Source organism: Serinus canaria, chromosome 1A, assembly GCF_022539315.1.
Source record: "Serinus canaria isolate serCan28SL12 chromosome 1A, serCan2020, whole genome shotgun sequence".
Classification (NCBI taxonomy): domain Eukaryota; kingdom Metazoa; phylum Chordata; class Aves; order Passeriformes; family Fringillidae; genus Serinus; species Serinus canaria.
In genome coordinates this window covers 55140383-55167138 of record NC_066314.1, presented here as the reverse complement: position 1 = coordinate 55167138, position 26756 = coordinate 55140383, and the positions used below count along the sequence as shown (strand labels likewise).

General features: G+C 41.4%; 1 protein-coding gene across 2 annotated transcripts; it reads right to left on the bottom strand.

The window, feature by feature from the left end:
* Positions 1–200: 200 nt before the first annotated feature.
* On the bottom strand, positions 201–26756 carry SULT4A1 (sulfotransferase family 4A member 1). Of its 2 annotated transcripts, XR_007776586.1 has the most exons (8): positions 26481–26756; positions 9896–10026; positions 8405–8485; positions 8174–8300; positions 6288–6382; positions 4738–4876; positions 3030–3159; positions 201–1408 (listed from the first exon to the last, which is right to left on the bottom strand). XR_007776586.1 is itself a non-coding variant. In XM_050969889.1 (7 exons), exons 1-7 carry the CDS (start codon positions 26647–26649, stop codon positions 1296–1298), a joined length of 855 nt encoding a protein of 284 aa, XP_050825846.1. In that variant the 5' UTR covers positions 26650–26748; the 3' UTR covers positions 201–1295. The 2 variants fall into 2 exon arrangements, 1 of the variants encoding a protein (XP_050825846.1); XM_050969889.1 differs by lacking the exon at positions 3030–3159 and having other exon boundaries at positions 26481–26748.

Here is a 26756-nt window from a genome sequence, read left to right as displayed (position 1 = left end):
ACCTGAACATTTGACTAGCAAAAAATGGGCCTCTTGCAGCTGAGAACCTAAAAAGCATAGATCTCATTACATAATGGAACAATAAAATAATTTGGGAGAGTTCTATAGTGATAGTAGCCTCCTTCAGGCTGTTTGTGTAGAGACCAAAAAAAGATAAGAGAAATAAACTTGAATCCTGATTATAATCCAGATCAGTCATGGCTAACAATTCCTAGAACTTATTGTGCATGGATATTTGTGCAATACTCCCACCTGCTGGCATATCCATCAACTCTCTTCCTCGGATGCTGCAGTTCCCTTTGCCTGTTTTCACTGGCACAGATCTCCCCCTTAGGTCTGGTGGACTCCAGGAGAACAACCCATAAGCAGTGCTAAGTGCCCTCAACTTTTAGTGGAACTGGAGCTTTTTCAGCACCTTATTTTCTGGGGCTGCTCTTAAAGGGAGAAATTCACACAGCAAAGTGACATGGGTTGGAGACTGATTCTTCAGGAAAGTCCCTGCACCAGATTCCTGGCTTTTAAGCCCCATTTTGAGGGAGTGACCTAGAGCTGAGGGCTTAAGAATCTTCTACCTGCTGTCTCTGGGCATGGAGCTGAACTGCTTCCATCAGGAAGCCAGCTCTGAGCTGTGTCCATAAAGGCATGGTTGGGATTTGGGATCAGGCTGACAATCACAGCTGTAAATCAGAACAAGCCCTGTCTCCCAGAGAGTGCCAGTGCAGAGAACCTGCTCAAATCACACAGATAAGGGTGTGCAGAACCTAATGTGAACTCCACTTGGATCAGTTCCTATTTTGGAATGGGACTTATTTATACTTGGTTATACCTGCTATAAAAATAAATGTGACAATTAACCCCTGAGATCATTCTAGCATACTGTTTTGGCCTGTTATTTGTTTCCCTAAGAAATAAATTTTTATTTGGTTTACGGATGTTTATTTCGGTTCTAGTGACAGGCTTTTATAAAACACATTAAATAATCAATGTGGGGCTGAAAAGGTGTACATTCTAGTTGCATATATGATACATACCTTATACGTATATAATACATTCCATAACAGCTGAAAGTTCTAGTATTGTCTGAGAAGTTCTTGCATGTGGACAAAGGACTTAAATACTAGAAGATATACAGCTGTTCAGGATCAAAGATAATTGCATCTCATATGGTTTACTTAGATTGTTTTTCTTTCTTTAAATCTTATTACACATAATAGATACAGTAGTTTGTCCAGCAGGTAATAAATGAATGCATAAAGCACTTGTAGCTATATCTGGATATCATATGCATGCATTTTTTATAAATAAAAATCGAATGTGAGGTCACATTTTCCCATCTTCTGTTTATAAACTAAATCAAATTTCTCATTCATTGAAACAGTGAAGATGTCTTTCCACAGCCCAACTCGTCCTGAAACACAGAGAAAGAACACAAGTCAGAGAGTGGATGTAACAGGACACCAAATACCTACAGTCTAATTGTGCTGGACACCAAGTATCAGCTGTGAGATTCTGATCAGTCTGGGCTTTCTCTGAAAGCTTAATGAGACCTAAAGCTGTTCATTGTCTCACCCAGTTACTCTGGCACTACGCTTGCAAAGCCTTCAAATAAAACACATCTTCAGTTGCACCAGCCCAGTGTCACACAGGAAGAATTCATATTTGTCTGAGACTTTACTCTGGCCTTCATCAGAAACAAACAGATTTTTGGGTTGGGTGCTCACTTAAATGTGGATTTCTTCTTTCAGTGCAAGCTATGGCTGTTTAATAATTCCAACAGCTAAGAACACATTTCAAAATCACCAGGCCTCTGGCACCCACTGCTTAGAAAACTATCCAAAAGGCACAGAGAATGTGGGGTATAAGACTGACTATTAGAGTATAATATTTTCATTGCTAATTTCTATTTTGTGTCTAGAGATAAGTCCAACAGATGAATTTCCATTTCTCAACATGGAGAGATTTGTTTGTTAAATACAAGTTTTTCTGTGTTTCTATCTATGAAAGAGAACAAGTGCCATGTACTCAAGTTGTTCCACTGACATTTTATTTTGAACACAAGGAATAGGAAGCTTTTGGGGGATACAATATGGACACTGAGCACCTTCCTCATATGAATTAACCTGTGGAACCCAACCAATGACATAACATAACCTGGTGACCCTGCTGAACCTACCAGCCAAAGGCAGGAGCCTGCTTAACAACTGTTTCAATGCAGCCCAAAATACATTTAACTCAGTCAGCCAGGGTTACTTGTGGCTGAATAAGCCCCATGGAATAACCACACAGAGAGGCCCAATTCTCTTCTCATTTATGCTGCAGATAAAGACAAAATCCAGACTTGTTCAACTGGAATAAATGAAAGGAGAATTGGGACTGTGCTACCAGAGTTTAATCATAACAGCAAGAACAAAGCTACATGCAAGGAGCTTAATTGTGCATTTGATGCATAAGAATACCCATTTAATTCAATTACCATTGCTTTTATGCAGAAACTTTATAGTTGAGACCAAAGACAAAACTGTCTGAAACATCTACATATTACTTATTAATCTAATGGTATAGCATGTCTGGCAAGGGTCATTGTATGAAATCAGGGCTTTTGTACAAATCCTGAAGGTATGAAAGGGTCCTGATTTCTTTTTGAGATCCAAAGACCAGAATAACCTTACACTGAAAATGCCATTTATTGTTTTCACCAAATTTCTCACTTATTTTTGAAAGAATAAATTAAGAAAACACTTAAAATCATAAATATCTGATACTAACTTAAATCTTGATCTGGCAAATGTAACAGCAAAAAGTACAGCATGAAACACAAACCCCTGTATTTCCCATTCAATAATGATAATAAAGTATTTTCTTCCTCTGCTTGGTAAAAAAAAAATCCTTTTATTTCTGAGTCTCCCTAAAAACATGTATGGACAGATGACAAGTTCTACAAATGACATACATACACAGTGGATTGTTTTTAATAATTCTTTTCTTTTTTTTTACCGTATCAATTGATAACTTGTCAAAAAATCACCCACCTGGTTTATGATTTGAATCATGCAACTGCGTAAATTATGATGTGATAAGAGTCAAATACAAGTAACATATCTAATCACTGTTCTGCTTTCACAGCAGTTCAGGGTTATCTTCAGAGTAAAGATCAATGTGCTAAAAGAAAAAAAAATATGAAGGACTAAAATAAAGCAAAATAATAAAGTAAATGTTACTAATGACAAATTAAAATATTTTAAACAAATTACAATCAGCTGTCATGTCATTGCCACCATTCTTTGTCACAGAAACAAACAGAGAAGGAACAAAGCACTGCTAATGAAGCTACACTCTGGAGTAACAAAATATTGTAAAAGCCAAAGACAGCAAAGAAAAGAAATTCAAAATAAGGATATTTATACTAAAAAGCACACAGTGAACAAATGACGAAGTATCACATTAAGTGCTGCAGCTCCCTTCCTTCTCTATTACAACATGGAGGCTTCTTTCTGAAACATTTGTAGACAGTAGAAATAAGAGGCTACATGTGGGCCAACAAGTAGAACACAACCCTGCTGTTTGCAAAGCCTTGCATCCACATGAGCACCTTATCTAAGGACTTGGGGATGTCCCAACCAAATGTGTGATAATTGAATAAATAACCAGCTAACACAGAATTAGTAGTCAAGAGGGATTGGTAATATTTGGCATTTTCATCAGAGATTTGAAAATAATTATAAAAATTGCAGCTGGTATAATTTGCAGATCACATGAAGGCTGGATGAAAGTGGTGGTATGGAAAGGGCTCTTATACACAGAAGACCAAAGTATTCCTGTCATAACCCCTGAGTAAGGGACAATAACCTGCAAATCGATTCCTTTGAGAAACTTTGTGGTGACAATAAACAAGTGCTACATGTGTGATGCTGTATCATAAAGTGCTACCACTGCTATGGGTGGAAAACAAGGGAAAAGTCAAAATAGAACTGGATTAAATTAGTGTATGAAGTGATTTTAGGTTTGGGTAAGGCATATGTAGCGGTAACATAGGAACTGACCATCTCGACCTGGTTCCCTCATTTTTAAAAGTGATGTGGAGCAGCCCACAGAAAATAATTTGAGGGAGCCTAAGTTTCCTCTTATGCTTTTCAAAGGCAATTGAAAGGACTTGATTTCTTATCAAAGGACAGATGTATCAACAGATCACATGGCACCTTCAGGTTTTTAGAGAAAGACTCTCACTAGAACAAACATCTGGAAGATAAGCACATTTTAAACAGCTGAGGTAGGAAATGAAAATAAAAAGCTTATAAGAGAAGCAGTGGTTCCTTGTAATTTTATGCCTTCCATATGAGAAATATCTGCTATTCTAGAAAACCTGATCTAATTAAACCCCAGGGCTCAGGCCAGGATAAACTGTGTAAGATGGTGTGAGCTTTGGCATGCCAGAGGTCAGAAGGAGAAGAGCAGAGTTCTCAGCACAAGGAGCTGAATCCATCAAGTGAGACATCATGTCTCAAGGGAGACAAAGACTCTCTGACTGAGTGGTTTGATATTACCCTCTCATCTTGGATTCTTCCATCCTTTTCAGTCACTTCTACCTTACCTGATTTAAAAACAACCCAGCCCCCAAATTGCACCAACAGTCAGCTCCCTCCCATCCTTTACGTGGCAATATTTTGCCAACATCTAACACACCCTGGGGGTTACTTGCAACTTCTCCAAGAAGAGTTTTGCTGTGGGTTTTAAACATACCCCTGCCAACAGGAAGAGCCTCTGCATTACAGCACTGATCAATGAGTTGATGGCAATGTTCCACCATGGATTCCAACTGTGCTTTGTCATAAGAAACTCCTAAGAACCTCACCAGCTGCTCAACCATTGTCGCTAGGTCCTGCAAGAGACCATTTAAAACCCAGGTTATTTCACAATAATTAAAATCCCATTTTTAATGAGTTTAAATATTGCAAAATAGGTTATATCCTGGTGAGTGTGAAAAATACAAGTGCAGAAGTTGTAGAAACACCACTGCATTGAAGTTGTGCCACCTTCTAATTTGCTGAAAAGAAACACATTCTGAGCAATTAGAGTAAAACAGACTGGCAGAAAGCATGACCATGTTAGCCTCAGATGTTGGAACAGGGAACAACTGAAAAGGAATTGTGATGCTTCCTACTTCAGGGAACACCCCACCCTTAACTGATCCCTTTGAAATATCAGTGCATTTCAGAGGATTTGAAAATTACTTTAATTTTGACCTTAGTCAAATAAATGACTAAAAATGTTAGGAGAGCCCTTCTTCCTTTGTCAGCTTCTGGGACTGCATTCTTGTAGTTGGGAAAGATCTAGGGAGGTGGCCTCTGAGAATAACCATTCATTTACAACTCCAAAATTCCAGGGTTCCTCAGTATGAGTTGCAACAACAAAATAGTAATATTTATCAGGAAGCAGAAGGATGCTGTGATGCCACCATCTGGTGAGCATATCTAGGAATCCATTAACTATTCAAAACCATGGAATTGAAATTATTTTGACTAAACTTTATTTACTCTGACTGTATTACACCTTCTTTTAGAATCCTACTCCATCAGAAGGCTCAGTAAAGCTGGAGTTATAATATACCCAGCTTTATTGAGTCTTGTCCTGATTTCTTCTTCTTACAGGTTTAGAAATAGGAGCTGGGTTTTCTTATGTTTGCATTAGTTTTCCAGTCAATAAACATTCAGAAGTATTTTCATTAGCTGTCAAAAAGATATTACTGCAAAAAGAAATACATAGTATTTCCACTAGACTTCTGATTTAAGTGGATTTATTAGCCACCATGCAGTAATGACTCTATAATTATATCTACCTTATTCTACTTGATCATACCCTCATTGTTTTCAGATTTGTTTCACAGAAAGCAGTAAAAACAACCAAATAATTCCAATAAATGCCAAATATAGAGGACAAAACAGTGATTATATATTTTTCCCTCATTGATACATCACATAGAGCAAGACATTTATTTTAAATGAATGCCCAGGGCTGAGTGTAGCAAGTACTGAATAGTTTCACATCACTGCCTTCTCTGCAAGTAGTTCAGTGCCTATATATGCAGGCAGACTCCCTGGTAAATTATTATGGATATGAAAATGCCTAAAGTCTATAGAAGCTACTGAATTTTTAAAGCAAGTGCTTTAAAATTTATATCAGGCATTAGGGAGCCCAAATATGGACACAGGAATGTAATTTTGTGCCTTAGGTACTTTAAAAACTAGGATGCTAAATGTGGTAAAAATACCATTTTGCTACATCTAACCTACCTTGTGCATATCTTCATACTTGAGAAAAAGCACATTGGCATCCATGTGGTGTTCCCAAAACTCTTGCACATGTTCGAACCAGGAACCATATCCTACTGCAAAAACATTATGATTGGCATGAGGAAAATGAACACTTTAGTTATTAAGCTGTTTTCAAAAAGGAAAAAAAAAAAAAAAAGAAAAATGAAATAACTGGAGTGGTTCATAGCCCCAGGAGAGCAGTGTCTCATTTTGACCCATGTAATGGGAGACCTAACCCTTCCCCCAAAACTTTACTCATTTGTTTTCCAGTTCTCTGATTAAGTCCACATTTGCACTGATTTCAGTCAATTTATGTGTCTCTACCAGAGGTTCAGCCACTGGGACTTGGTATTTACAACTGCAAGAATCTCTTTTGTTGCCAGTATTACAAGACAACCCCAGGAGAAATGCATTCTACATTTTTCTCTGTTACCAGTGACTAATTCTCACAACGTACTTCACATAATCAAGGTAGGAGTTAACTTCACATAATCAAGGTAGGAGTTAAGGATTTAAATAAGGAGTTTTTAAATTCTTTCCCAATTTTTTTTTATCAATTTTATCTTTTCAGCAAAGCAGCTATAGAAAAATTATAAAACCATCTTTTTAGGTTTGTATTTTGAAGCCACCTTTTCTCTTTGAAAAAAAATTGTTTCAATCTGGTAACTGGAACACTGATGTATTACCTTCATGCATCCGTTTCTTATGGAATGGAAATAACAAAAATGGAATGTCAGTGCCTTTATAAAAATTGAAAATTGGTCAGTTGAATAAAATTGTTTTCCTATGAAACTGATCTCTTTGTCCATTGGATGTGTTTGAGATGCCAGGATTCTGCTGAGATGTAAACAAGCAGCTGAATGCTAAATTTCCTGTGCATTACAAACCTCCCGTTTGTACAGTTATGGCCACGGAACATGCTGTGATGTTTTATTGGCTCTGGGAGGTCATGATAAAGTCAGGCGGCTGCTACAAGATAAAGAGACAACTCTTGGGATACCTACATGGAAAAGAGCATCCAACCTTTCTGTCTTAGAAGACCTTCTAACGTGTCTTTCTTATGTCTCTGGTCTTGAAGTTCCTGATCAGGGGCTACAGGCAAACATTCCATTCCCAGGGAATGCAAATGGAAAACTGAAGGTGGGCTGGAGTGGGAGGAGAGCATTAATTCTGCTCAAGCTTGCAAGATAAGGAGCAGCAAAGGGCTTTTTAGGCCTGTTAAATAACCTCCCATTGGTAGGCTTTACTTTTTTCTTCCCTTTGGTATTACACAGCTCCTTCAGCATCAGCTCCCCTAAATTCCAGGTTTGCTGCTCTAGATCTAGAGGAGATCTTGCTCTCAGAGCTCAAGGTTTCACTCGAGCTCACTGGTGCACTCCAGATAAGGCCCATGCAAACTAGAGAATTTTGTGTTAACTTCCAAGGTATGAACCTTGAGGTTTTGGCTAAAATTTAAATATTAAAGGAATTACCAGGAAAATAACCCCAAACCTGAGGACCAGAAACACTCCTGAGAAGTAGTTGATAGTGAGGAATAACTGAAATCAAATGATGCTGGGAGTATTCACCCCTTTTAAGGAGGTACCTAGCAGCCTGCAAACTGAATTTCAGAAGAGTACCCTAGAGTTTTGCTCCAGTTCAGGTGGCAAACTGCTGAACCCAGGGGGTCAAATACTGTAAGGCAAATATTTACAAAAAGCACGACTCATAGTTTGCACGGACAAATCTCAATCCCCGCAGCGCTATCCGTAGCAACCTCCTTGCTGTATATGCAAAACAAATGCACCTTTATCCAGTTCACTTCTGTACTTGCAGAAGGAACGCAGAGATGAAAATAAATGTGTGCAGAGAGAACAGCTCCTTACACTTGTCATTCATAAACCTTCTGCAGAACTCCTGAAACGTTCCTCTGTAGCTCATGGTCCTTAGGGAGCGGTGGAATTGGTAATAAGACACCACGAGGTCTTTGGGGTTTCGAGCCATGTATATTACCTGTGATAGGGGGAAAATCATCTTGTTGAAAACTTTTTCCTCATCCCAAAGCACTGGCACAACTGCTGCCAGCAGAGTTAAAACAAACACGAGCTCATTTTCACCTTTGAGTTGCCGTTGTGGAGGTCTGAAGGCAAAAACCGATAGGGCAGGTGGCTTTTGATGAGGCGAGGGGACGTCAGCTCCTAAAATAAAGCAGAGAGAATTGTTTCCCATTGAGCACTGCTTCTGGGAATATGCTGAGCTGGCCTGAGCTGTCACACTTGAGGCTCTCTACTACACTGACTTCCATTCACAAATTCACTTCCTAAAATTAACAGGAGTTTGGGACTCAAAATCAGGTCAGGGAATTACATCTGGTTTTTAAATATCAAAAGGTTGGATAATGTGTTGGGGGTTTTGTCATACTGGGGTTTTATCCCTTTTGTTTCAAAGTATGTCCATTTGCAGGACCTTCTCAGAAAGACAATATAACTGTTGAAGATTCTTAATATCAAACTCACTTTATTTCCAGTGATGCCTCCACTAAAAATCCTTGAAAAATACTAGAAGCTCTGAAAGCGTGACCCCTGACTTCTTCCAAATTTTAGCCTTGCATTTTATTTTATCCTCAGAATTAGACCCAAAGGTTTATCTGAGTGTGTGAACATCTTTCAAACAATATTTTTTCTGTAATTTGATACAAAATTGTCTCAGGATAGAAATCATGCTCTGCTATTAAAAATGGAACAAATCCATATTGAATCAAACTGCTAGCATATGGCATAGATAAGAATGTGTAATCTCAAACTAAACCTCTTACTACTGCCACCACTTTTTTGCAGCAGGGTAGCACTGAGGTCTTGCTAGATTAGGCGTCACAGATGAAAAAGAAGAGCAATCTCTGACCTCTAAATGCTCTCAGCCTAAAGTAGGCTGAAGCTGCAGTTGTCATTGACCACAAGAACCTTAATTCTATCCCTGCCACCCTTAGCTTGCTCAGTCCAAGCAGCACTGCAGCTGTTACAGGATGGCCCCGTATAGTTATCCTAATAATTCACAGACATGCCTCTGTCAGAAGTGGCTGCAGCAAGGACAAGATCACACTTATGTGCCATGCAGCTGGACTTCAAGGGATTCTTAAAACTGTGGAATTTCATGCTCTGATTATTTCAGACCCCTCAAACTACACCCTACAGTGTCTGTAGAGAGCCAGGATCTCTGGATCTAAAGATTGAGATGTGTAAATTTGGAGCAGTGGGAATACAGATGCATGGATAGCTGCATTTTTAGTTACTCTTTCACAAATTCAGGGAAGGAATCAAAGCAAATTTGCCTCATTTGGCCAGCTCCCGTTTACGTAAGCAAGAGAGGTCTGGAACTTTGATTCCCACTGCCAAGATATTTAGGACATGGAGACACATTTAAAGTATTAAACAGAACACACTGAAGCTTAATAAAAGCAATTTAAAATGACCTATTAACACTTTGAATCACTGCAACATTCTAAACAAGTCCACTGATGAGAAGGACACGGGATGAAATGAAGTGATATACATGGAACTGAGGAAAAAGACACCCAAATGCTGGAAGACTTTCTTTGCAATAAATTGTACCTTGATGATGTCCAGACCGGGCTGGGGGTACTCTAGGACTGGAAGTTGCTCATCTATATTCATTAGTCCAATCTCATCTGGATCAGCTCCCTGACTCACTAGATACACCACTTCCTGCAGCAAGCCTGTGCCTGCACAAACCAAACAATGAGAGAGAACAGATTGTATTACAGTTCTTATCTAAACACAGCCATATGAAGGGACACCTAAACAGAAAAATAATGGCAACTTTTGTCCTCAACAGTTGGCCGTGAGCTAAGTCTATTACTACTGTTTTAATGCAGTATGTCAGCTCTCTTGGTTTTATTTTAAATACATGTAGATCTTCCATGCAAAAGACCAGAGATTTTTTTTTCTTCAGTAACAATTTAAATACACTTCTGTTTCCAAATCACTTAACCTGTGAATTGCAAAGCATTTAACAAAAGGTTTTACCTCTGTAAATGTTACCTTGGCAAAACATTACTATTTCCATTTTAGAAACTAAAAAATGAGGTGAACAGAGGTCATCCAAGTTCACAAAATGCATTAGTGCCTGTGCTGAGAGACCTTTATTCTAAATTGCAGTCAAGGCCCCTGTTATGCAATGATTTGAGAGTCTATTTATGCCTCCAGGTTATGGAGTGGATAAAGCCCCAAATATGTCCATGCATCAGTCACAAGCTTTAGAAGCCTCAGTTATGCATCTCTCCCCACTCTGAGGACATTTACAAAGCAGCCATTAGATATCATGGCCAGTGACTGCACCTTGGAAAATTAATAGGTGCTTCAATTAGACCTTTGGACAGGGAAACTATTTCAAAATGACTTCAGCTTCAGGCAGGTAGGGAACCCTCAAAACAGAGATAGTTGACAGAGGGTTATGAAGAGAAAGGCTCTTGGTGGGATGGACGAACAGAATGGGGAGAGCTCACCATGAGCCAGGGGAGGGAACTCACAGTTCAGATGGAAACACCCCAAGAGTGTGGGACACCCTGGAAACTGCAAAAGACAAACCCATTATTTAACCCATTATTAATTATTTACTGTGAGCAGTAAGGGAAATGAGACCAGGATTTATCCATTTTCTCATGTTGCCTAAAGGAGCAAGTAATGCTTACTCCTGCATCCTGGCCCTTGGAATTATGAGCTGTAAACTCTGAGATCAATGACCATTTGAAGATAATTCATGAGTTGCAAGTCACTTGTAACAGTCACTAGCTAATTCATGTTAACTAACAAGACAGTACACACAAATAGGCATTTTTGTACAAATCTGGTATGTTGTTCCAATTAAAAAAAGAAAAACCTCACAAAAAAACCAAAAAACAAACAAACAAACAAACAAACCAAGAAACAAAAAACAAAACCCCAAACCCTATTGCATTATTATTCTGGTTATTTTTCATCTGAGACAGAAACAGTTAAGTGGGGCTGATGGTTGGAGTGAACACAGCCTGGATACAATGTGAAAGAACACACACCTCCAAGAATTGTCTTGGATAGAAATCACTTCAAGATCCCACTGTTCCCTTACTGATTGATGGGTAAATTAAAAAGGATTGGGACAGGAAAAAAAAAAGAAGACACTTTTATATTATCATCACCCACAGAGACAGTTGTCACACACTTAATACACACTTGCCCCAAGGCTGTTCACTCTGCATTTTTAAGTTCAAACATATATTCTATGCCTTCAAATCAACCTTCATACAGTACTTTAGTATCAGTCCTTGTGACTCTGAATGAGCACAACCCTTGTTCTCATTAAAAATTTATTCTGACCAGAAACACCCCAATTCTCCATAATTTATTTCAGTATTTCCAATTCCACCTGCAAAGAGAAATGCAATCACAGCAGTCCTGCTTCCATGAAATTAAAAGAAATAACTCTGTGGGGATACACAATAAACTATTTTTTCATTGCTCAGCTGCTCTCTAGGCAGAAAGCTGCCATCTCTATTGTGCCTCTGAACACAGAAGGGCTGGAGGGTTGAGGCAGAGCCACACTGAACCTTCAGGAGAGCAGCACCAGCTCTGCACAAAGTCCACCAGAAAAGTTAAAAGTCAGGAGAGGGAGCACAAAGCCCATGGGGAGCACCCCCTTATCTGGTTCTGCCCAGACCTGTGGCTGTGCACCAGACCTGGCTTGATTGCTGTCAAATCCATGGAGAACTGCAGAGGTGGGAAATGACATATTTCCCAACCAAAGTGGGGGTTTTGGAAGCTCAAAAATCTCCATCTAAATGTGTTTCCACCAAAACTGGTGACACACTGAAAAAGAAATCCTGGGACTATCCAGTAGGCTGGAATTTCTCCTCCCTACACCTGCAGAAGGATCACTCAATTTCCCTTAGCCATGATCCCTGTGGAAGTTTTCTCTTTTGTTAGTCACTTTATTTTTTTCCCTGTTTTTTTTTTTAGCCTGTTTTTCTCCCACATTAGCACTGAAGTTACTATGTTTCAGAATTTCAGGGTCTTAATGCAAATGAAAACTAGGGAATTAACTTTTGATCACTTTAACTTAAGTGATTTATTTTTTTTAAATTTGTCACTCTAATCAATTATTATTTACCAGACACACACACATTCCAAAAGCTCCAGGTAAAAAATTTATCATTGACCTGATTTCCTGTTTAAAAGAACAAAATAAAGTATCACATGCCTATTTTTTAAAAAAGAAAAAAAAAATCTAAAAGCTTTTATATGCATAATTAGATACGACCTCCTCACATCTCTACTAGGACTAAAACCCACTGAAATTAAATCTATCTGAGCTAAATGTTCTTTTGGGTTAGGAAGGATGACTTAACCTAGCCACAGGCCGCCCGAATTCCAGACCTGGCTGCTAGGGCAACATCTTCAACCCTGGGAACACCAGCTAGCTTAAAAGCCAAATAAGGTGGATATACCTATCCACAAAATGAAGAGCCCAAGCCTAGACCTGGGGTAGCAGAATTTATTAAAATGCCAGGATGTGCGTCTTCTCCTGCATCCCCATCTGTGTGTAACACAAACAGAAATTTGCCATTTGACCCAGCTGACTTAGTGATCTTTGTGGAGACTTTCAAGAACCATCATTTTATGGATGGAAAGTAGAGTAAATTTCTGAAACTGAGATTATCAAAGGAGATTATGTGAATAATGCCAGCAATCACAGTCTATCACAAAACTTGGCCAGATGTAAATGTCACAGAGACTTTCTAAGAAAAAGAAAAATTATGATATCTTCATATCTGTTGGACAGAAGAAAAAGGTGAGGAGAAGGGGAAGGGGAAGGGGGAGGGGGAGGGGGAGGGGGAGGGGGAGGGGAGGGGGAGGGGGAGGGGGAGGGGGAGGGGGAGGGGGAAGGGAAGGGAAGGGAAGGGAAGGGAAGGGAAGGGAAGGGAAGGGAAGGGAAGGGAAGGGAAGGGAGGGAAGGGAAGGGAAGGGAAGGGAAGGGAAGGGAAGGGAAGGGAAGGGAAGGGAAGGGAAGGGAAGGGAAGGGAAGGGAAGGGAAGGGAAGGGAAGGAAGGGAAGGGAAGGGAAGGGAAAGGAAAGGAAAGGAAAGGAAAGGAAAGGAAAGGAAAGGAAAGGAAAGGAAAGGAAAGGAAAGGAAACGGAAAGGAAAGGAAAGGAAAGGAACGGAAAGGAAAGGAAAGGAACGGAAAGGAAAGGAAAGGAAAGGAAAGGAAAGGAAAGGAAAGGAAAGGAAAGGAAAGGAAAGGAAAGGAAAAGGCACCTAGATTTCTGGCCCTGCCAAGACAATGGATGTTGTACACCTCCAGTATCTTTACTGCTTCCTCCTTGTGCTGCTGAACACCTGTACATGCACACCTCACTTGGGATGGTACAGAAGGATAAACACAATAGGATAATCACTGAAAAACAGGATTAACTGCCTTTGGACATGAGGCACAGAATGCCACATTAGTAAGTTCCCAGCAATTCTACCCTTTCTTCTTCCATCTGCAAGATTTCATTCAGGAGGAAGACTGCTCACCCTGCTACCTCTAAGGTCATATTGCCAAAACAGATATGGAATTCATGAACACTTATTCAATTCCAGCTAAAATGGAGGCAGTCAGCATCTGAGGAACTTCAGTGCAAAGTACCTGAGAAATGCTCTTCCTGACAAGCTCCTCTGCTATGTCAATAAAATGCCTCAGGAGAACAGAGTGTTCCAGTTTATCACACAATATCTGGAAAGAGAGGGGGTGGGAAACAGCTGTGAGAAACTACTGCCTGCCAGAACCTGCAGGTGTCTTTAGGAGACCTTTTTAAATTATCTGTGAGCCTATATTTCTACCCTGCATAAAAGGAGTGTGCTGGTGGGGATGCACTGTGCTTTCCTGGGCTACTTAAGGATGCACAAGAACCAGGACTCATTACAAATCCCACCACACCCCAGCAGGCCCTGTGACTGGGAACTCTTCCTTTATGCCCTTTCCCTGGCCAGTGCCTCAGTGCAGCAAGAGCAAAGTCAGACCAGGGCCACTCTGCCTCGGCTCCTCGGGAGCTGCTGCAGCAGCAACCAGGCAGCACAGGGAGACAGACACGGCTTGGAAACGCCACAGCTACTCCTTCTGCCTTCTGTGTGTTAGATGTCTTCCAATGTCAAATTTAGTCACTGTGGAGGGAGAAATGTTCTCTAGTGCAGATGTTCTCTGGCTTCTCTCAACTCTTTCTGGCCACTGGCACTCCTATGAAGTCACTAGATATCATAGATGTGTTCAAAGTGAAGTGGCAGATATAAAACTGTAAGATTTCCAGTGAAATTTTGCTTCTCTAGCTGGTTTCTAAGGTAGTTTCTTTCAGTTTCTCCTCTCTAATCAGCTAAAACAGGACAAACCTGCAGCCTAAAGTTGCAAAGGCCTTGGTATATTCCCTTTATTCGTTTCTTACATGGAACCACATGGAAAATAAAAATAAAGAAAGACTAATGCTAGTAATCTAACAATCCCAATTATCTGTACTTTGTTTGATCTGCCAGTGCTTGACCAAATTTTGGCTAATCCAGTGCAGCAGATCCATTATGACTCATAACTTTTTAATAGCATTAGTAGATGCAAGTGCTCATTAAAAGTGAGGGCTGCCAAAGCTGCCAGACTGGTCTGCAAGTGCTGTACAGCAGAACCTCACACCATTGTTCTAATTGCCTGCAAGCTCATTCCTCCTTGGCCAATTGCAGTGTAAATCTTCAGGTCAGTATGACAGATTCATCTTCACCCTACAATACCGGAGGGAAAATTAGATTTTCCATTAGAAGAAAAAAAACCATTTCCAAAACATTAAAGTATCTCTTCTTGAGGTCTGTATGCTGAAGTTCTCCTACACATTCAAATTCCACCTGGCTTACAAATAGAGGTTTTCATTAACAACTAGTGTTTTAAAAATAAAAATAATGTATATACCTTGATACCATATTTTCCAATTCTCTTTCCCTAAATGAGACTGGGGATTCAGAATAAAGACTGAAATTGTGATGTTATACTGCCACACAATTTTTTATTACTGACCAATTAAATATTTATCAGAGGGCCTAATTTTCAGAAAGGACTGAATACTCATCCTTTAAGACAAATGCCCCTCTTATATGGCCTAAATGACACATACTCAATAGTTACCTGTCAAGGGAGTCTGTGGGACACAACAGACCTTCTGAAAGTAAAGGGCACAATTTAAGGAAGACTGGATTTAAAAGAAGTGTTAAATACACAATTTCCAGCAACATTCAGAAAGCACTAATCGAAGTATTAGATTCTTAGACTTAGTAATCCATTTCTTTTTCTTCTTACAGCTACCAGCTTTTAAACCAGAACCAAGGGGCTAAATTCTGCAGACATGGGTCCATTAATTCTGAGTATGTTTTGCCAGAGGCTATAAACAGCACACTATGAAAACCCCATTCCATTTAGGAGGAAAACCTACTTTCTGTTTGCTAAAAATGCTGTCACCAACTGTTTACACACACATATTATCCACAGAATTATTGCTACTATGTCCAATACAGTATCCTAAAGCACTGCTTTAATGAACTGGTTACAAAGCTGAGCTATTTTTGGCTAATGCATTAGTACTATTTTTTTAGAAGTGGCCTGAGTCGTGATTCTCCCTTACATCAGCACACTAACTACTCAGCAGAGGAGAGGATGAGTTGGGCACACCGACCACAGAGCGTCTGGGACCTGGCACTGACAGCTGGGGCAGCCTCATTCCCACACAGCCAGCCAGGCAGCCACAATTGCCCACACCAAACACCATCCTGGAGCAAAATACCTCCTTTGGAGCATGCTGGATCCTAAAACTGAAGCAACACTAGTAAATAAAACACACCAGGACTTGCTCTCTGGGAGATCTGTGGCACAGCCAAACCCACACCCACAGAGATCGATTCCCTGAAGAAGAGAGATTCATCTGGCTCCTGCTGGTAGAGGACTTTTGCTGAGGAGAGCTTGGGCAAAAAGCCTTTCTTTTCTATCCTTGTTAATAATCCACAACATCCTGACATGCTCTGCAGGAAGGGCTAAGTAGCATCCTAACAACTCTAAGAACTGTGTGTCAGGTCTACAGATCTACTGTTAAAAACATCAACCATTTGCCTTCTGACTGAAGAGTCCTGATTTGTGTCTTCAAGCTTGTCCCTACACCCATGATGTCATCATATTCAGGTGTCCTGGATTTTGTCACAGGTCCTTCACAAACAGCTGCTACTGGCTAGTTACAGACATCTCTTGGTATCAGATATTCAAAGGGAAAATGGTTTTACTCTTCTATTGAAGCTTTAGCTGGGCTCTCCATATCTGTGGATGCTCACCCTGTCTTGCACCAGGTGTCAAGACTAATGGAGTAACTTCACACAAACTGCTCCAATCCACTTAAAATTAGATCTGCCAAAGATCAGCTGAAGGAGTTTCTACTTTTGGCATCAACTCATGCAGCAAATTTTGTGTGGGACAAATCGGAATGCATCCATCCAAAATACTCTGCACGTTGTTTTTCTACCAGGAATGATGGACAGCAGGCTAAGGGCACTAACAACCCTGCACTAGCACAGTCACCTTTAAAAGCAGATATCTACCCATATCCTTGGGTTAATTTTTCTTCCAGTTTCTACTCACCAACCAAACACATTCCCATGGTAAAAGAGAGCACAACATCCATCAGGCTAAACCAAAAAAACATAACATCCAACATGCAGGAACATAGAAATAACCAATAAGCCCTCTTGCTCTGACTGAATGACATTTCTTTTCCCCTTTCCACATCTATTCAAGGCTGACCAGGTGTAAAGCAAAGCCAGTACAGTAAGTTGTTAGCTCAGTTGTACCCTGCCCTCCTGCATCCTCTGGCAGTTCCATTCTCCCATCTTTTTAGAGCCCATATCAAAAAACATACCTAAATTGCATAATACATTACCCCAGCAGGAGCTCACAATCTCCAGCTGAAAGTCTTCCCAATGTGCCTAATTTCCCTTTGTTTTCACACACTGTACCAAGGACAACAATGCAGGAAAGAACTTTGCTGTGATGACAAGTCATTAGGTTTTAAAATCACACTCAAGGACTTCATTGCATGGAAAGGAACTGCATAGTTACCTTAGCTCCACTGATTTCTAGGACAACTCCATCACTCTGTGTTCTCTTCTACAGTCATAATATGGTCTGTGGGTAAACGCAGAGCTTCTCTGCTGACTGAGATAGAATCAGAAATCAGGGAACAACAGGGCACCTGTATTACACACTTGTGGGGAGGTAGATCTCATACCCTCTGCTGTGAACCTACTCCTCTCCCCACAAAATAATGTCAGAAGATGTCTGTCACTGCTCAAAAGACAATTCTCTACCTCAGCTTCAACCCCTTTCAGGAAAATTGTTAGGCAAAACCTGCCTACACATAATGTGCATTTGCACATATCAGGTGGTCAGGTTTCAAGAGTGCAGCATAGCAATAATATAATGTGAAACAGCTGCAGGTACAGGTTATACATTAAAAAACCCACAACCTGTCCAGTCAGCTATCGCTTGTCTAAGGTCAGGGAGTAAAGCATTTTGTCCCACACAGAATCCCACTCAAGATATAGCTGCACTAAGCAAAACCATTTTTCTCAAGGTACCTATGACCCCCCTCACTGAGCTGGACTGCAGTTTTAAGCCAGCTACAGCCCTTTCCATTGCTGCTCTTCAGAATCAGAAATGGAAAGAGATCTGTTTGGGAGTATAAAAGGGGATCAGCCAATCGATATCACCATGGGTTTGATGCCTAAAGATTTTAGCTTTTTATACATTTTTCATATACTCATAGCTTTGTGGACTGATAATACACAGTTATATAGCTCCTGGTATTTTTCCTACCCTTTCTCTTAGATTTTAGAGTAATAAAGTAATCTTCTAACATATTCCTGAAAGACTGGTTTTCAATAAGGGAACCTTCAAGGACATTTTGTTTTCCAGTCAGAATCTGAGAAAACACAACAAGAGATGGGGTAAAAAAGCCTGTGAACCAATACTAATGGGGCAGAACCCTGGGGGAAAACTACCTAACCAACTGCTCCTCAAATTGGACGGTATTTCTTAGATATCATCATTTGTGAAACTTATAAAAATTGTGAAAATCTGATGCTGGGTGTGCCTATAACCACGGGGAAACCGGTAAACTTCCAATAAAGACCTGCTTTTTTATTTTATCATTTTCATACTGTTACAAGGTTTTTCCCTTTCAGGCAACAGATTTACAGTGCTGCAGCAAAATGGTTGAAGAGAAGACACTTTTTCTGACAGAAAGCACTGGTGATCCCATATAAGCACTGACCCTGATCATTACTAATGTGCATTTCAGCTCTGCATGCAGAGAGCAATCCAGCTTCAGCAATGCCTGCAGCTGTTCTGTGCTACTTTGGCAATCCTGACCAGCAGTAAACAGGCTTTGGACTGCATGGTTAAGCTGTGTTTCTCATGGCCTTGCATCAACAGGCAGCCAATGGGCCAATGCACCTGGGCTGTGCCAGCCATGGTGTGGCAGCAGGGCCAGGGCAGTGACTGTCCCCTGGGCTGGCAATGCTGGGGCCACACCTCAGATCCTGGGGCACTTCTGGGAACCTCAGGACAAGAAAGGCATGGAGGGGCTGGAGCATGTCCAGAGAAGGGAACGGAGCTGGGGAAAGGGCTGGAGCACCAGGAGGGGCTGAGGGAGCTGGGGGGGGCTCAGCCTGGAGAAAAGGAGGCTCAGGGGAGCCCTTCTGGCTCTGCACAACTCCCTGACAGGAAAAAATATATATGGTAGGTGACATCTGTTTGCCCATGAGAACTGTTTACCATTATATATGAAAAATGAGAAGTAACACATCCAGTGGAAAACACAGACAAGTTTTATCCCTGGTCACAGAATCTGCAGCCAACAAAGTCACATTGCATGCTCAGTGTCCCAATGCTTGTATCACTTCTAAAGCAGCTTTTTTGAGACAAAACAGGGGGTAGTTCCTTCCCTTCATCATGGGGTGTATAAGTCCCTACTGTACCCAACAAGAGAAAAACCTTCATTTAATAAGAATGCATAATAAGAATTTAAAAAATTAAACATTTTGCTTCCTTTCATTAATATCTTTACTGTGACAAATGAACATTAACATGAAATGAGAATGACTGGCTGGTGGGTCTGGCTGATCTACATAATTTTCTAATTCTTGAGTCTTTGAGGTCATTATCACTTAATACAATCAAAAATGATTTCACATGTTCAGAATACACTTTTTACCTAGGGTAAAACCATTTTTTTTTCTCTGCCTGTTTACAAAAAAAAAAAACAAAACCAAAAAAAACAAAAAACAAACCAAGTTGAGTTCTGTACTACTTAACAGCAGGGAAGCAATTATGCAGCATTTGCAAAAGACCCAGCAAAACCTATTTAATAACTGGAGAATTCTTCATCTTCTGAACCATTTCTTCTGCCTCTAGAAACATGTCTTCACTGCTTTGATAAAAGGGTCATGAGAGAAACACTCTTATCTGGATAATAAATGGAGTTTCCCTTTGTCACCGACATGTTTTATGAAAAATCCTTTCCTTAAGATTTTTCCCCTCCTGAGAGCTGAGAGGCCTCAGGAACAAACTGTAAACAATTCTTATCTACTGCTGTGGAATGCAACAGGGGGAATCTGTGATTGGCCCCGTCAGACTGTTTCCAATTAAGAGCCTATCACAGAACACCTGTCCGGCCAGTCTCGGTCTGGGAGAAGACCTTGGTTTACATTCCTATTCTATTCTTAGCTTAGCATGGTAGTGAAATCCTTCTCTCTATTCCTTTAGTATAGTTTTTATATATTATATATCATATAATAATAAATCAAGCCTTCTGATACATGGAGTCAACTTTGTCGTCTCTTCCCTCATCCTGGGACCCCTGTGAACGAGGTAACATCCCTTAACCACAGATATTTTTTTCTCTGCTTTTATTTCAAGTTCATGCAAAACATGCAAGGACCTATTCAATTCTACTCACACTGAAGTCAAGTCAAATGCATCAGAGGCAAACTAAACATTGTCTTCAATTACTTATTTTTGATAGTTTTATTTATAATTTCTTTGCCTAGCAGCATTTAAGAGTGAGTCAATACCTGAAGGTATTTTGAGCTATATATAAATAAAAAGATAGACCCATTTCAGAAGGACTTTCAAAGCACAGGAACCCAGTGGCTCTAATCCCCAGAAATATTAATCTACCAGAGTCACTTTCTGCACCTGAATGGAGTGAGTTTAGGCTGTGGAGTATTTACTCTCCTCAGTGGTGGAAGGAACACAATTTCAGTCATCAAGACCACGAAATCAGATTCAAATGTAGACCCTGTCCATCAGTCCCTAAAGAGACAGCTCACAAAGCATATCTCTATGACACAATGCAGTTTGTCCTTCCCTTCCTGCTTGAAAAAGAATTCCATTCATTCTGGCCAGCTGGTATGGGAATTGATGCACATTCATCTGTCATTTAAACAGAACAATATCTGAGCTTTACACATTGCTTAAAGAAACCAAATAACTGTGATGTTACTGTCAGAGAGAAAAAGTTACATGCTCTATTCTGATTTTAAAGGTATCAACTTGCTCATCCAAATTCATGAAACTTACAGAGGTTTCTCATCATTCCATTTCACAGAGCATATATTGCTTCAAAATAGAGGTGAAAGAAAAAGATTCCCAAATGTATTTTGTGTAAAAAATTTATTTTTTTAGCCAGCCTCGTGATTTCTCAAGGCATGCCTCTGGGCCAGTAACATTTGCATTAATTCTCTACATGAAAATATAAGCCCAAGGCAACAAAATTCTGCAGAGGCCATAACACTATAAATCCAGCACTGCAGAATCTGGTTCTTTAGCAACTGCAAAGCTGTTGTTTAAAATAATGCCAACAAAACTGCTGGGAGAAGTTCCATATGAGAACACTTGAAATTAAGGCAAGTCAATTAATTTAACACATGTGGATGCTTGTGTCCCCTATCCAGACCTGCCATCAGCAGAGAAACCTCTGCAATCCACCGCAGCTGCCACATGTCCCTCTGACAGCTCCCAGCCGAGCCTCCCACAGCTCAGGAACATCATTGGGCAACCTTTCAGCCTGATTCTCCTCTCAGTTATGACTGTGCAAATCAGGACTGACTGTCAGCAGTGTTTGACCTGTGTCCATCTGGGTATCTGCAGCCACAGGAACTTAGTCAAGCAATATTACTCTGTATATTGAATAATAAGACTGTTACTGTGAAGTACAGTAATACCAATCTCACCTGGAAATATAACCTCATTGCCAGGAAATTTTTAGAGTCTGTGGAAAACACGAAAAGTAGGATTGAACAAGATAAACAAAGAAAGATTTTGGCATACTTACTTGGTACATTTTCTTTGTAATGTATTTCTTTATTCAAGATTTTGCTAATCTGTTTTATAACATGGTCCCACAGAGAGCTAAGGCTCATTGGAAGGGGAAGAAACAAGAGGCCAAAGATAAGAAATTCTTAAACCAATTTCATATCCAAAGAAAAAGCACATACGTCTACATCTCCAATGGTTCAAGCCTCTATTTGCCTTAAGTGCAGCAACTTTTGAATGCCGAGTCTAATCAAAAAATATTTTAGATGTTGATGAGCTGAAGTCTGTCACTTTTACTGGGGATTCAAAGAGGAAAACTGCTGATTATATTGTACCCTCTGTATCCCACAGTTTAACAGCTGTCCCTGTCATAGCTGTAATGGTCAATGCATCAAACAACTCTTTCCCCATAAGAGTAGAAAACCCCAGAGTACACACAGTCCCCGCATGGGAAGATCATAACAGGATTATGGGATGAGGGAAGTGAGCCATGGAAGAATGCAGAGAGATTCTAAGGGAGAGGAAGGACAGAGCTCCTCCATCAGCCAGGGAAGGGACTGGCACATCCTGGTGACCCAGCAAGAGGGAGTGTTGGATTCAGGAGTGCTAGAAATAGGAGGATGAAAGAGGTGTGCACACAGTGGGAGAGGCACACAGAACAGGAGGAGAACAGAGAACCTCCCCGTGCACACAATGCGCTACCAGAGGCGAGACCTGTACACACAGAACCTCTCAAAAATATTACAAAATGGACAACTCAAACTGACTTTCTCTGGTTCATTTCACATAACACCAGAAGTGAGTGTGAAAGAATTCCAAAGAGGAGAACTCAGTAAATACACACACATGAAAGCTGTCCTTGGAATGACCCTCAAAATCATTGCTGGCACTTCATTAAGGCAAAGGTCTAGAGCCATCATATTCCCTAGCAGCCAAAGGGTAGTTACAAAACTCCAGTGCTACAAGGGAAATTGAGAATCTATAGAAAGACACCCCCACACAGGTAAGGCCATAGGCAACATTTGTTCTTTTGGCACCAAATGCAAGTTCTCATTAAGTGGCTGGACTTCAAGCTGATATTTGCTCAACAATTGACATTTTTCCACACAGAACTCCAAAAAATTATTTGGCAAAATAATCACCATGGGAGAGAGAGCTTCATTATTAATGTAAACAGCTCACTTTCTCAAATTACCAGTTTTGCAAAAGGCATGAACTTGTGGGTTTTGACCCAAGAAGACCAAGTACACATCCATTTAAAACACACACAAGATGGTATGAAGGGAGCTGCCGTGCACCACTTCTGAGCAAGAACGTGGACAGATCACGTCCAGCTAGGAGGACACTGTAAGACACAATAAAACACTGAGTGAACCTGAACTAAACACTACACTTTAGGGACTGATTTAATTCCACTGATGTTAGCAAATAGCTAACCTGGCTCTCAGCATGGTGACTGAGGGAATATCATGGAAAAGTTTGCTTCTCCACAAATTCTGTAGCTTAAGCTCACAGATGAGAACTTTAATTTTCAAATAGGGCACAGGAAATCCACAGGATGAGAGGGTTCAGCTCAAGTTGTGGCAGACACACAGTGCTCCCTATAAACAGTGCCTTCTGTATCTATCTGTCATGTGAAAAGTTATTTCACACTATAGACAACAGCACTCTGGTTTCCATTTTCTCTTGCAAATCTGTGTGTCCCACTCAGCCTGCCCACTCTAGACAACAAAGTTCTGTGGAAGATGAAACTTTTGACTTCATTTTTTCAGCAGCGCACCTGATTTTAAATTATGCATCATGATAAAAAAGGTTTTCTATAATTACAGTACTCCCATATGCACAAACACAGATACACATTCATATATCTGAGTCTCTGGGTTTTAGGCATAAAGTTTCTCATGGTCCAGAAGCTCCCAAAAGCTGTTACCATTGACTGGGCACAGGTGTTAAGAATAATTAAAGATATAGGAGATATCATTATTCAGCCATCCCTCGGTGGAAATCACATTAAAGCAGAGTCACTTTCCATTAGGCTTATTACATTACTGCCAGTAAGGACACTGGTACATTTGATTTTCTACCATTATTGCAACAGCTTCTTCCTGGGTCACTCCCAATTTACCAATAACTGTAACTATTTCCAAGCACCACCTCCATTTCACATATTTTGAGCTGTGTTGTCTATTCCTGCAGTGTACAGTGTCTTCCAAATGGCTTCCAGACCACTTCATCAGTCCCTGGGACAGCTGAAGTAGCCCTGGCCACTTGCGGATTTTCTTTACCAAAAGAGCCATCATATGGTCAATAGCTACTGCTGGAGCCTCCTGCTTGCAGCCACAGGCTCTGGCCTCTCACACATCCTGCAAACAGACTTTTTTGGGTATTTTCCACAGATTGAGCAGATGGAGAGCTGCTGCTACACTGAACAAAGCTGATTTCCTTAGTAACAAGAAGAAAGTTTTCTGTTGGACCTATTTGACATCGGTGCATTTTTCTTTCTTGAACTATTGTTCAAACACAATTTATTCTCAGAAACTAGATAAGTGGTCCCAGCCATGTTCTGTCTCTAAATGTTACCAGAACAAGCTGAAGAGAGGTAGAAAGGTGAAGTGTAGTTTGGATAATGGGCTTCTGAATTTAATTCCTGGCTTTGCTGTAGACTTTCTGCAAAAAAGAAAGTCCTTGGCTAAATCAGTAGGAACCATCCTAGGGAAGCCCAGTTTCTGCTGCTATGCCTGTCCCTAGCCAGCAGCACCTCTGAAGCCCTAAATAGGCTGTACGCCACAGAAGAGCAGCTGACAAAACAAGATTCCAAGGGTCTTGGTAGACTTTGGGCTACAAGAAGGTGGAGCTTGAAGATGCTGTTATTGTCTAGAGCCTATTCTCTCAACAAGGACATCAGATTACTCACCACCCAAGCATTCTCTTTCCTAGCAAATAAAATCCTATTTTGATCTCAAGGCTGCTCCTCCAGCTCATCCACACAATACTGCACCTTCAGTTTCAATGCCCCATATCCCACCCATCTCCTCCTTCTCCCAATGACTGCCAGTAAATCCTCTTGCATGTCCATTTTCTAAGTGGACAGTTCCCTGTTACTGGAGCCCCAAAAGATCAAATATTATGTTGCTAAATGCACAAACCAGCAAATTAAATATGATTATTCAAGCTGGCTTTCCACAGCACACTGTCTAGCCATCAAAACCAAGCTACTGCCAGCTATTAATGATGGCTGAGATTGGCTGAAGATATTTAACAAGACGCCACTACAAAATTGGGGTGCAAATCTAACACAGGAACATTTTAGCCTCAGATCCTCAAAACTGAAATCTTAAACCACAAAGAATTTAACAGTGTTGGTGCTACATGCACCATATAAATCTTGAAGAAGACAATTTAAAAGAAGAATTTAAAAGTAGCTGTTGGTTCCTAATCCTAGTATTTTGAGGGCCATCCATAAAGTTCTTGCCAGTCTTAAAGAGCATAGTTAGTAACAAAATAGAAAAAAAATGTAAAGAAAATTGTTTGAAACTGCTTGAGAAATGATAAAAACATCATAGATGCTACATTGTACAAATGAACATGCTTGAAGCAGCACACCAGGAAACTGAAAAGCATTAGCCATTTACACAACAAACAATGAAGTAAGTGAGAAACCTACAATACTGAAACATCGTTTTACAAGGGCGTTTACAAAGCCGACATCTGTTATCTCCAGTGGACTTCGGATTTCCTCGAAAGAGATCATCTCATTGTCAGGAAAAAAGTCACTCGAGAATGCACTCACAAAAGAGTTTATCTGATTTTATCAGGTGGAGTACAAAGCTCCCATATTGTCTGTCTCTTTGCAGGCAGCACTACATCCATGGTAATTCTCTTTAAATATTTTTGCTTGGGAACGGGGAGGCTAAAAAAATCAAGGAATACAGCATTACAAGCAGTCACTCAAACGGTGTGCAACAGCCAAAGGATGCATTTACTGGACAAAATATTCACTTGTACTGTGTAAAGGAGGCCTTTCTGGTGATTCAGACAGTGCAGCAAGAACGTACTTGGAGCACATGTTCTCCCAGAAGGATCAGGGCAGCCGCCTCGGGAGCGCAGCATGGAGGGAAGGCTGTGGAGCAGACACCGAACCTGTGCACCACAGCAGATATTTGCAGTGATGCCACAGCCCTTCCCCGTTCGACATCTTTGCTGAGCGAGATTTCCCTTGCCCGGAGAGGCACCGTCACACTCCAGCGGTTCGGGACCATCCCGGCAGGGTCCCGGGGCAGCGCTGGGCGCCCGCGTGTACCCACCTTCCGTGAACCCCCCCACAGGGCCCCCGAACCCCTCCGTGCCTGGGGCAGGCTCTCAACTCTGCAGAGCTGCGGGGGCTGCCGGGCGCAAGCACCACAGCTGGCCACAGGGCACCATCCTCGGACACCGGATACAGGGTACTGTCCTCGGACACAGGGCACTGCACCATCCTCAGCCCCAGGTCTCCATCCCCGGATACAGGGTACCGTCCTCGGACACGGGGCACTGCACCATCCCCGGCCCCAGGGCTCCAACCCAGGATACAGGGCGCCATCCTTGGACATAGGGCATCATCCCCGGGCACACCCACGGTGGAGAACAGGCTCAGGTCTCGCCCCCACATCCCGCGGGGGCCGCCGGGGCACCTCCAGTCCCGGCTCGCGGCCTCCCGGCAAGCGGGGAGAGGAGAAGGAGCAGGAGGAGCCGCCCCGGCAGCCGCGGCAGCCCCGGCCCGCCCGCCCGCCTACCTGATTTGGGATAGGTGACAATCCAGACGTCGCTGTCCCTCACCGGGAAATTGGCGATCTCCTCCATCTTCCCGCGGCAGAAGGGCGGCAGCCGCACCCCATTGTATTCGAAGTACTTGCTCTCGAACTCGCAGGGCGTGCTGGGGGTCTCGGCCTCGCTCTCCGCCATCCTCTTCCCTGCGGGCCGCGGGGGAGGCCGAGGTGCGCGGGCCGCGGGCGCTCCGGCGGCAGGAAAGGAGGGAGGGAGGGAGGGAGCGATGGAGGTGGGAAGGGGGA